Source organism: Hirundo rustica, chromosome 4 (genome assembly GCF_015227805.2).
Source record: "Hirundo rustica isolate bHirRus1 chromosome 4, bHirRus1.pri.v3, whole genome shotgun sequence".
NCBI classification, from domain to species: Eukaryota; Metazoa; Chordata; class Aves; order Passeriformes; family Hirundinidae; genus Hirundo; species Hirundo rustica.
The window spans coordinates 1,451,424-1,464,013 of record NC_053453.1 but is presented as its reverse complement, the minus strand read 5'-3'; the positions used below and the strand labels follow the sequence as shown (position 1 = coordinate 1,464,013).

General features: G+C 48.1%; 1 protein-coding gene across 1 annotated transcript in view; it reads left to right on the top strand.

Annotated features, from left to right (window-relative positions):
- EXOC4 (exocyst complex component 4) overlaps nucleotides 1-12,590 on the top strand; it is a 287,194-nt gene that overhangs the window by 139,610 nt on the left and 134,994 nt on the right. The window contains exon 10 of the mRNA XM_040062894.2: nucleotides 12,362-12,458. Within this exon, the coding sequence (XP_039918828.1) occupies nucleotides 12,362-12,458 (97 nt within the window). The remainder of the gene's footprint in view (nucleotides 1-12,361; nucleotides 12,459-12,590) is intronic.

Here is a 12,590-nt window from a genome sequence, read left to right as displayed (position 1 = left end):
GACAGCCCATCCCTTTTCCTGTGTCACATTTATCTGCTTTCCCCAGCTGTGAGTGGCCCCTGTGGGGGAAGAGCTCTTGGAATCTTCCCTTCCTCCCTCCCTCAGATTCGGCGTCTTCTGCTGCGGATTTTTCTTGATGAGCCGAGGTTTTCCGAGCGGGTTTGTGGCTGTTTGAAGCTGAAGGGTGAGGAGCAGAGCACAGAGGGACTTCTGAACTCCCCACTCTGCTCCAGTGAGGAATGTCTTCCATCTCTTTTTAAAGAGGGATTTTCAGGCTGCAGCTACAACTCAGCTTGGGCAGCCTGGAATGCGCTCAGAGGCGTCGGAATAACTTTGGGTTGTGTCGTTCCTCTCCCTTCTTCTCAAACATCTGCTGGATGTCAAGTTGACTTCTAGCTTTTGCCATTTCTGGTTACCCTGAACATGAGATTAGAGATTTCCTTTAATTTTGAAATTCTAAGGTCAAGATTGCAGATTTTCAGACTTTCCCAACTGCTCAGTTCCTGTAGTTGGAAGCTGCTGAATCATCAGAAACCACAAATTAATTCTTTTTTTCTGTTGAAGCTGAAACATTCAAGTTTGGCTTCTTTAGCTCTTAAACATTGAAGCTTTTAAGTGAAATTAAAAGTAAGGAAATTTGTAATAACTGAATTTTTTTCCACATGTACCTCCTGAGCTTTTCATAAACTGATAGAAGGGTTTGGGTTGAAAAAGGATCTTCAAGATGATCCAGTGCCACCCCTGCCATGGGCAGGGACACCTTGCACAATCCCGGGGTGCTCCAAGCTGGTTTTGGACACTCCCAGGGATGGGGCAGCTTCTCTGCACAACCCACTCCAGCTTCCTTATCCTTGACACCTGTGCAGCAGGAGCAACGATTAAAAAGGAAACAGAAGGAAATCAATTTAGATTTTTCTACAGAAGCGAGTTCTTGGTTGTTATTTAGGGGGAAATGTCAAATTTCCCGGTGATAGAAATGTACAGAAACGTATGGAAAAGGCTGGTCAGCCTTCTCCCTGGAATCTGTGGTATTGGAAACATCCTGATCCTGACACAGTGGCTGCTGCGAAACGGTGTTTTATTAAATCACCAGGTCATTCCTGTGCCACCAGTGGCTTTGATTAACACTGAATTAGGGTCATATCCTACAATAACAGTGTTTCTAAATCCCTGGCTGCGTTTGAAAGAGTTCTGATTAAAGTTCTGGCTGTTTTCCTGCAATTTCTGATGTCTCTGAGGGCTGAGTCCCCTCCTCTTTATTGGCATTTGGGTTTGGTTGCAGCCCCTGGGGTTTGGTGCCAATATCAGTGACAGTCTCAGGGGGGGCAATTCTGCGTGAAAATGCAAGAAATAAAAGCTGTAACAAAATTAACACGGAGCTCACGAATTACCAGGGACCACGGTGGGGGTTGTTTCCTCGAGTCTTAATTCATCTTTGATTGAATTCCAGGCCAAACAAAGCCAGGAGGACGAGGAGGTGGGGAAACCCATCTGAAAGAGATTATGGATGAACAGGTTGAAGGATGCTGCCTGACAGGTCCCACTCCTGCCCGTGCTTTTTGTGCACTGCCGTGGACAATCCCCTGCCATTCCCGGGGGGAAAAGCTGGGTTATTAGTGGGGATCATTGTGCATATTGCTGGAAAATGAATTTGTTCCCAGCTGTGGAGGCGAAGATGAGGAGTCAGGAGGTTCCTTTGTTGGTGTAAATTTATGGGGGCATCCCGATGTGAAATCACCGAGGAGGATTTATTTTGCCTTGTTTTACCTGCCAGGTTCGTGGCATTCTCAAGACTTGTCAAAAGATGGGTGAATTTATCTTCATTAGAACCGACTCCTTCATTAATACACGGAAAACAAGCCCATGACAGCTTTCCTGGGGGCTGCGGCATCCCAGCTGAGTGCCAGCCTCAAAATCCTCTTTTTTAACCACCATGGTAAAAACTGAACTCTTTTGGATCTCTTGGTTGGACTCAGTGATCACAGAGATCTTTTCCAATCTTAGTTACTCTATAATTCTGGGTTTGCTTTTTCTAAAAGACCATACAACGTTTTATTTGTCACTTGGGACAAGGCCTGGAGGGACAGGACACAGGGATGGATGGGATCTTGGGAAGGAATTCCTGCCTGGGCTGGAATTCCCAGAGAAGCTGTGGCTGTGGAATGTCCACGGCCTGGTTGGACACTGGGGCTTGGAGCAACCTGGGGTAGTGGTAGGTGTCTCTGTCCTTTGAAACTGGACAATCTTTAAGCCACTTCCCACCCAAATCATTTTGTCCTTCTGTAATTCCAGCCAATTCTTTTGTCTAAAATGTCCTAGAGCTTCTAAATATTAAAAAAAAAAGTAATAATAATAAAAATAAAAAAAAGATTAAACAGGGATTTTAGACTTAAACAGCTTTGTAAGAAAATAAACCAGCAAACGACACTGTGTCAGGAAATATCTTACTTTATTTCACTTGCTTTTTGTTACCTCATGGTGTTGGTTTTTTTTTTTTTCCTTTGTGACATTAAAACTGAATAGAAAACATGTCAGGGATATAAAGAATTCAGGTAGGAGCCATTTGCTGCTACAGGAGATAAGATAAAGGAAGAAAGCTCCGAGCAGAGAAGGGTGTAAAAGTGGATGCAGGGTGGGAGTAATCACAGCTCATTAGCTCCAGTGCATTTTCCAGCTCGGGATAAGGAATTCTGCTGCAGCCAAGCTTTGGAAGAGCTCAGATCTGTACACGGGGAGTTTTAGGCAAACCAACAAAAACCTAAATATGCAAGTTGACAAATCCATTAATCAAAGTGCCTGCTGCTCAGTCGTGTGGCCTGGGGGAGAGGAGGAAAAAAACGTAAAAAAAACAAAAAAACAAAAAAAACCCTAAGAAAAAGAGGAGAAATATGCATTTTAAACAATTTCTGTAGCTGGAAGGAGACTTTACATATGCGGCTGACACGGTGATCAAATGATAAAGGAGCCTCAAATTGAACCCCAACCTTTTGTGCAGGCTGTGAAAGCCGAGGCACGGCGCCGTTTTTCAAGGCAGATGGAGTGTGAGCAACTAATAAATCAGGTTTTGAAACATTAAAGAGCAACTTATTTAAATGCATATGGTGTTGGATCTCAGACAAGGCGGGATAGAGGAGCGGGGAGGGGTTGGGAATATCAGCACGGCAATATGGAAGAGCAAGGGGCTCGGGGGCTGCATCCACAGCAGGCGCAGAATCCTGGGATGCGCCACAGGGACACGCTTGGAGAAGCGGTTTCAAGCAGGAATTTTGGAATTGTTGGTCAGTTTGGGACGTTATTTAACGTGTTCAGTGTGTTCAGTGGAAAGCTGAAGTCAAAGCATGAATTTAGAACAGCGAATGAAACATTGGCACCTTTTTTGTGACATTTCTCAGAACAGCTTTGGCAGGGGAAAGTTGGAGCCACAATCTCAATTCCCCTTTTGGGGAACTGAATCGCAGGAACCAGATCAGGGTCAGAGAGGCCACATCAGTCCTGTGGCTGGAATCCAGATCTGCCTCTCCTGCTTTGGGAAATCACTTTTACTTCAGGTTTGAAGCAGAGTTTGATCTGCAAACATGAGCACCAACTCCAGCTCTGCTCAGAATTCCAGAGTGGTTTGGGTGGAAGGGACCTCAAAGCTCACCCGGTTCCACCTCCTGCCATGGGCAGGGACAACTTCTACTGTCCCAGGGTGCTCCAAGCTCCAGTGTCCAACCTGGCCTTGGACATTCCAGGGATCCAAGGGTATCCAGGGGCTGCTCTGGGAATTCCAGCCCAGACAGGAATTCCTTCCCAAGATCCCACCCAAATCTCCCCTTTTCCAATCCCAGTCCATTCTCTGTGTCCTGTCCCTCCAGGCCTTGTCCCCAGTCCCTCTGCAGCTCTCCTGGAGCCCCATTAGGCACTGGAATGTGCTGGAAGCTCTCCCTGGATTCTTCTCTTCTCCAGGGTAACATTCCCAGCTCTCCCAGCCTGGCTCCAGAGCAGAGGGTCTCCAGCCCTGGGAGCAGCTTGTCCTAATCCCTTTCCACTCCTCTCCCATTTTTATATCTGTGAGGGGTTTTTGGAGGTCCACCCGTTAGACTTCACTTGGTTTGACCCTCCCTTAATTTCTGCCCAACTTTTTTAGTGTTTCACTGAAAGTTTTTTGGTCGGAAGCTGCCCTGCACCCCACGCTGGGGACCATCACCCCCAAACGCTGCTTTTGGGGAAAACGCCTGCGAATTTATCACTGATGGAAATCCTGGAATGGGCTGAACTCTACAGGGTGAACCTTCAGGGTGAGCTGAAAGTGTTTCCAGAGTGGCCGGAGAGATGTCAGCAGGGAGTGCTGTGGCTTTAGGGTGCTCCTGCCCTTGACTGTTCCAGTTTGGATTCCCCTGTGCCCCGTTTGGGCTGGTGACAAGGCCCTGGAAGCTGGGAGCAGCTCTTGGAGTCCCTCCACCCTCTCCAGGCTCCCTTCCTGCCCCAGTGGGTTCCTCACCCCAGATCTGACAGCTGCCAGTGCTTTAACAGCTCGTTACCACCTAATTCCCGTCAATTTCTGGCATTCCCTCATCGCTCTGATCTCCGTTGATTTTGGGAAAATGTGGGTGCCTGTGTGTTTTGGACCACCAGCCCCTTATTCCTGGCGGTCTGATGTATAAATTCACACTTGCCACGATTAAAAGAAGAGCAGGTGATTAAGAGAAAGCAAACAAGAAGTGCAATCTTTCCTCTGTCAGAAACCTCTGCTAAATTGCTTCTCCCCTCAAGCAAGGAAGTAATCAAGTGTTGGCTGGAGCTTATTCTTGTCGGTCTTGATAAGGTGGATTTTTTTATCTGGTGCATCTCAGTTCCCTCATTCCTGTTCCAGGAGAGGGAATTGGGAGCCCCACGTGCCTGGTCAGAGCCGGGAATCACTCACTACCATTTGAGGGTGGAGAGGGCAGAGGGAACAAAAATCATCATTACAGAAGAACAGGCAGAAAAATGTGGCTGAAATAATCCCCAAAACGCCACAGGAAGTGTCCAAGGCCAGGTTGGACAGGGCTTGGAGCACCCTAGGACAAATGGGAGGTGTCCCTGCCCGTGGCACTGGGACTGGGTTTAAGGTCCCTTCCAACCCAAACCACCCCGGGATTCTCTGAAAGGGATGAAGTTTGAGGATTGAAGGCGTGCGAAGGAATTTGAGAGATGATAAATTGTGCTTGGTTCTGTGTGAAAATAACTGAAAAGCCTCGGTGCCAGTGCAGTGAATCGCTGCTGGGAATCAGCGCAGGAGAAACAGGACCTGATGTTCGTGTCCTGTGTGCTCCGTGGAGCCAGGCTGGGAGAGCTGGGAATGTTCCCTTGGAGAGGGGAAGGATCCAGGGAGAGCTTCCAGAACATTCCAGGACCTAAAGGAGCTCCAGGAGAGCTGCAGAGGGACTGGGGACAAGGCCTGGAGGGACAGGACACAGGGAATGGCTCCCACTGCCAGAGAGCAGGGCTGGATGGGATCTTGGGAAGGAATTCCTGCCTGGGCTGGAATTGCCAGAGCAGCTGTGGCTGCCCCTGGATCCCTGGAATGTCCAAGGCCAGGTTGGACATTGGGGCTGGAGCAGCCCGGGATGGTGGAAGATTCCCTGCCCATGACAGGGGGTTGGAACTTCCAATCCAGATCATTCTAAGGTATATTTGAGGGGGTCTAACATACAGAAATACGAAAACACAGGAGATTTCCATTATGAAACTTCACAGTTGCTGTTCACAAATCAATCCCTTCTCTCTGCTGAGCTGTTTTATGATCACCTGCTTTGCTCTTGTTAGGAAAATTAATCCACAAACACCAGAGGTTTATGTCTGAAAAGGAGACAGAGGAGTCCTTTCACTTTATTTGAATAAAGGGAGAGGCCATGGGGCATTTCTCCTGGGGTCTCTCAGATTTTTGGAGGACTCAGCCTCCTTTTTATCCTAATTTCCTGGCCACATTTCCCTCTCTCTCTCCCCATTGGCTGAGGTACTTGAGAGGTACAGACTTCCCAAAATGCTTAAGACCTGAGATTCCCCTTTTAATGTATAAACCCCCTAATTTTTAATTCTTATGGGATTTATGGGTTTTCCCCATTGTTGCTTTCATCTTTCAATATCCAATTTCATTTATAAACAAACCTACAGTTTGTTTGTAAAGGCAAATCTCTTCTTTTCCATTCATCAATCAGTAGAATCCTTCCTGTTGTTTCTCTTATCTCTCAGTGCTGGTTTTATCTACCAGCAGACCCAGGGCTTGTTTGTAAAGAGAAATCTCGTCATTCCTCTCACTCTCTTTGGTCATCTTTTGCTTTCCTCCCTTTCACACTGAATGAAATTTGAATATCCATGCCTCGGAGATGATGTGCAGGCCATAACTTCGGTGTTGATTCCTGCACAGTCAAGAACTTTTGGGAAGCACCATGCCATGGGAACTGGTTCCTTTCCTGCTCTCAGCCTGTGCTGCTCCCTCGGAGTGGAGGAGCTGCCTGGATTTGCAGGATGGGTTGATTGCTCAATTGTTGCTTCAACGCCTCATCCTTTATTCTTCTTTATTCCTCTCTTCTGCATAGATTACACGGAGTGGCTCCCTAGGAAAGGTGCTCTGATCATGGAGAGGGGCCCAGGAGTTCTTTATTCCATGCCTGGAACTGTTCAGGTGAATTGTGCATTGCAGAGAGATCAATAAGCCTGTCCTGTGCTAACACAGGGATGGGAAGGAAACTGAAGTTTTCCCTGTGCTCCTCATGATTTTGGGATTGTTGATGCCTCCATTGATCCCAAATGAATATTTCTTTGATGTTTTGGAAAGGGATTTACTTACCAGGCAAACACCTCTGTGTCTGAAAAGTTTTAGTGACTGGCAGGGCTGAAAATGTGGCAGGAGTGAGGATAAAACTCATTTAGACAGATAAAACTCTGAAACAATGAGGTAACGTCTGATGGCTCCTGGAATGACAGCATAAGAAATCTCAGCCTTTTTCAGCTCTTGTGTGAGACACAGAGAGCTTTTCTCAGGATGTTGTTAAAAAGAAAAAGAAATTACTTCATTACCTGCAATGAATTTTAAAACCTGTGCAGCAAATCTTTCAAGGGGCTGAGCTGCCTCTTCTCTGATGTGCTCAGGTCTTTCAAGGAACAGATGAAAACAAAGGGAAATGTGTGATTCCTCCTTAGCACGTTGGAAGAGCGAGAGAACAGAACCCCAAAATGGTTCAGGTGGGAATTGATTTTAAGGATCATCCAATTCCACCCCTCCCCTCTGCTCTGGAGCCAGGCTGGGAGATCTGGGGGTGCTCACCTGGAGAAGGGAAAGCTCCAGGGAGAACTTCCAGCACATTCCAGGGCCTAAAGGGGCTCCAGGAGAGCTCCAGTGGGACTGGGGACAAGGCCTGGAGGGACACAGGGAGTGGCTCCCAGTGCCAGAGGGCAGGGCTGGATGGGATCTTGGGAAGGAATTCCTGCCTGGGCTGGAATTCCCAGAGAAGCTGTGGCTGCCCCTGGATCCCTGGAATGTCCAAGGCCAGGTTGGACAGGGCTTGGAGAAACCTGGGACAGTGGAAGTTGTCCCTGCCCATGGCAGGGCTGGCACTGGATGATCTTTAAGGTCCCTTCCCACCCAAACCATCCTGGGATTCTCTGACATTTTCTGTAAACACAGAAGAGATCCATGCAAACACTTAAAATTTTAACGTGCCGAGCAGAACGGAAAGCCAGAGCTCTCCTAATGTTTGTTCTGACTTTCAGCGCCTGCAGAGATTCCAGTTTCGCTGCTCATCTCCTTTTTCATGTTGAAGCCTGACATTTTAGGCTCCATTTCAGACACATCGAGCTCTGTCACTAATGGCCCTGTCTCTGTCACCACTTGCAGTGACATTCAGGTGGGCACACTTCATTGCCAGCACGGCAGGAGGGTGTCATTAACTCTGTGACAAATTTCACTTCAGCGCCAAGTTTTCCTTATTTTTCTTTTGTTCCTCATAATTTATTACCAGGCAGATTAAATCAGCAAACTTTGCTCCTGAGAAGAAACTGCTACAGCAATGGTGTTTCCAGAGAGATGGGAAAGTTGGGGATATTTTCCTGGAAACACAGCAGTGCAGGATTTGCCAGCTCAGTTCTGATTTGGGACGCTCCAGACTGGATCTTTGGTGGTCATTGATAAGGACAGAAAATAAGGCATTATTTCCACTCCTCATGGAATTATGGGGGGGTTTGGGTTAGAAAGGACCTTAAAGCCCATCCAGGGCCACCCCTGCCATGGGCAAGGACACCTCGCACTGTCCCAGTGTGTTCCAAGCTCTGTCCAACCTGGCCTTGGACATTCCAGGGATCCAGGGGCAGCCACAGCTTCTCTGGGCTCCCTGTGCCAGGGCCTGTGACCCTCCCAACCAGGAATGGGAGAAGAGATATCAATATTTTTTTATTTAAACACAGCAGATGGAAGAGCTTCAGCTCCAGGGAACTGCACTGAGTAAGGACAGACTGAGCTCCAGAGCTCTGGCACACAGGGAATGGCATTCCCTGAAAAAAGGCTCTGATTTCACACTGGGGCTCTTCTTTTCTTCCAAAACAACTTTGATTTTCTTCCTAAAGAATCACGGGATGGGTTGGGTTGGAAGGGGGCTTAAAGCTCATCTCATTCCACCCCTGCCACGGGCAGTGACACCTCCCACTGTCCCAGGCTGCTCCAGCCCCAGTGTCCAGCCTGGCCTTGGACATTCCAGGGATCCAGGGGCAGCCACAGCTGCTCTGGCAATTCCAGCACAGGCAGGAATTCCTTCCCAAGATCCCATCCAGCCCTGCCCTCTGGCAGTGGGAGCCATTCCCTGTGTCCTGTCCCTCCAGGCCTTGTCCCCAGCCCCTCTGCAGCTCTCCTGGAGCCTCTTTGGGCCCTGGAATGTTCTGGAAGCTCTCCCTGGATCCTTCTCCTCTCCAGGTGAACATTCCCAGCTCTCCCAGCCTGGCTCCAGCCCTGGAGCAGCTCCATGGATTTGTCAGGGACCTTCCTTCCTCTGCAGCCCGGCCCATGGGAGGTGTCCCTGCCCATGGAGGGCTTGGAACTGGGTGATCTTTAAGGTTCCTTCCCACCCAAACTGTTCTGGGATTCTCCACTCCCTGTTTTCTGCAGAGCTGCCAGTTTTGGGTTATTGGGATGAACAATCCTTCACCTCCCTTCAGGAGATGCTCTTGGTGGAATCAATCAGGGTGAGGGAATATTCCTGGTGTATTTTATGGAGATGTTCCCAGCACAGGGGATTGGCTGCAGTGGAATTGGCAGTCGTGGCTGGTCCATGTAAATAAAACATTTCAGACCTTGATGCGGTAGAGACAATCCCCCGTGGAGATCTCCGATCCTTCACGCTCCAGGTGGGGATTTTCTCCAGGATTTTCCATAACAAAATTCCAGTGTTCAGAGCAGTGAAGGTGGGAGGAGCAATGGCATTAAAGTTGCAGTGTAGGGCTGTGTACAACTCTATATGCTGTATACAACTACTGTGTAGTTGAGATGTCCAAAGCCTCACCAGGAGTCAGATTTACACCTCAGCATCTTTTTTGGGGGGTAAAACATTTAAATACAAACAAAATTCCTTCCTCCCTGTAACCTGCACCTACCTGCAGAGCACCCATGATTACTAATGGAAGGCTGAGAGCCAAGGAGACGTAAAAGCACATTTTTCTCTCGGTGCCAAGGTTCTGTTCTCCTCAAATCCATCATCATCTGGCCCAGCAGATCAGACAGATTGTTTTATTCCTCGCTGTGGAGTTCATCCCAGTCAATAATATTGATTAGTGCAGGGTGACTTGATGGAGCAAGAATAACACCCCTCTCTTAATTGGAGCCTGCATTTCCTCATCCCTGCCTCAGCAGCTCATGCTTGGCTGGCTTCTTCAATAATTCTGTTCAGACACAGAGCCCAGTGGAAATTGCAGGATCTGACATTAACAGGGGAAGTGAATAATTTTCTTTTCCTTGAACTCGCGCCTCTTTTCTTCCCCGATTAAACTGCCGCCTTTGTGAGAGTTCACTCTTTAAACTGCCAGCTGAAATCCCTGGACTTTTTATTTATTTTTTTTTTAGAGCTGCCTCTTTCTAAATACCATCAGGAAAGTTTAAAAAAGCTCTGTCTTCAGTAGCTTTGTGCTCCCCAAGTCCATATGCTGGGGTCGGATTTATCAGGAAGCTCAGGGTTCGTTCGAGGAGCTGAGTCAGCTCGGGAAATGTTGTGACAGCAGATTTCCAGTTTCTCAGGATTTCCCACTCCATGGGGAGTTCAGGGCTGGAGTTTTTACTCTCCCATCTTTGAATCTATGGGAAATCTTGCAGGAAACTGATCTAGAGGGAGTATTTAGGGTGTGGAAATGCTGGTGTTGGTGACCTGCTCAGTCCTTGCACGTTGCTGCAGAAGGGTCAAATAAATTCAGTCACCAAAGAGCTTTTTCTGTAGATTGGTTGTTCTAAAGCACATAAAATTCCCTTGGAAAAGAAGGCTGGAGTCACTTCCTCATCAGTTGTGTTGCTCCTCTTTCCCATTTGATGAAATCTTTTTTGTTTGGAGGCAGAGGAGATGTCGGGGTCAAAAACTTCAATGGCCTGCTGGGGTAGTTTTGATTTCAAAGCTTTATTTCCCTGCCTGTAAAGCTGTCCCAATAATGTGATTGGCTTCTGTATTTATTATTTATTATCAGTCTTTAAGGAGAGTTCACATGGAAAGGGCTGGATAATACCTGGGATATTCAAACTTTGCCCAGGTTCCTTTTTGGTGAGGCCCTGGAATGGAATTCCCAGAGAAGCTGTGGCTGCCCCTGGATCTCTAGAAGTGTCCAAGTCCAGGCTGGATGTGGCTTGGAGCAACCTGGGACAGGGGAAGGTGCCCCATGGGATTGGAACTGGATGGGCTTTGAGGTCCCTTCCAACCCAAACCATTCCACGATGACTTGTTTGTCACAGAATTCACAGAATGACTGGGTTGGAAGAGATCTCCAAGGTCATCGAGTCCAACCCGGCCCTGACACCTCAACAAAACCACAGCACCCAGTGCCACATCCAGTCTTTATTTCACAGAATCACAGAATGTCTGGGTTGGAAGAAACCATCAAGATCATCGAGTCCAACCCAGCCCTGACACCTCAACTAAACCACGGCACCCAGTGCCACATCCAGTCTTTCTCCAAACACATCCAGGGATGGTGACTCCACCACCTCCCCAGGCAGATCATTTCAGTACTTTATCACTATTTCAGTAAAAAACTTTTCCCTGATATCCAACCCGTATTTCCCTTGGTGCAGCCTGAGACTGTGTCCTCTCCTTCTGTTAGTGCTGCCTGGAGAAAGAGACCAACCCCACCTGAGCACAGCCACCTTCAGGGAGTTTAGAGAGTGATAAGGTCACCTCTGAGTCTTCCTTTCTCCAGGATAAAGATCCCCAGCTCCCTCAGCTGTTCCTCACAGGGTTTGTGTTCCAAGCCCCAAATGTGTGTGGGGTGTTTGGGCTGTTGTCCTAAAAATATTTTCTTCAGGAATGGTTCCATGTGGACTCTGTTGCTATCAGGACATGCTGAGCTTGCAGGAAGTTGATATTTCCACTCCCCTCTTTTTTCTCTCCCAATATCCAAATTTAAGGTACTTCGGTGTCAGGAGCTGCCCGTGGAAGGGATTTTGGAGTGACAGAGTGACACTGGTCAGGTTTTATTGCTGCTCCAAACCCTGGAGCCTGTGGTGTGTCAGTGATGCTCCCTGAGTTGTGTTTTGCTGCCAAACTCTGCAAAATTTATTTTTCCTGTAGCTGAGAGCCTGTTTGGACACAGGTGGAACCCAGGGACGGGAAAGCTCCAGGCAGGAACTACAAGGAGTTGGGAATGAACTCCTGGGAGAGGCAATAATGCTAAGTGCACCGAATGAGTTAAAATATCAGTCACTGGCATCCAGACCAAGGCTGGAATTGTGCCCTCCCCAGTCAAAGGTGCAGCGCTGGGAAGCAGGAAAATTGTGGGAATTGCTGCTCTCCAGATCCTTTACAAGCACTGTGGCCTTCAAAACACTCTTGAACCACATGGCCAAGGGGTTGGGTGTCTGTCAGCCGAGGTGAAGGACCTGGGTCCGGTGAGGTTTGTGCCAAAATGTCCCCACCTCTGGAATGAGGAGCCCAAAGTCACCTCCAAACACCTCCTGCGCTGTTCCCTCTGCCCTGGCAGTGCTTGGGGAGCGCACAGAGAGCAGAGCCTCGCGTTAATTACCCATCCTTCACCTGGAAAGAAGCGCTTAATTCCTGTTTAATTATCGCTGGCTAAATGTTTAATTATCGCTTACTGTCTGAAAATCAAGGGATGCTGAGGTCTGTTAGACAACTTGTTCCACGTTATTTTCCAGGAGGACCGGATGATAACTTAATTGAAGGTGGCGGGTCCAAGTTTGTCTGCAAACCGGGAGCCAGGAACATCACCATCATCTTTCACCCCCTGCTCAGGTAAAATCTTCCTTTCTGCACGTTTCTACAGCTGCAAAGAATTGGAATAAGTAGAATTAAGCCTCTGGTTTGTGGGGATGTTGGGCGCGTTCCAGTTCTGAGATCCCAGAGGAGAGGCGTTGCTCTGAAGTT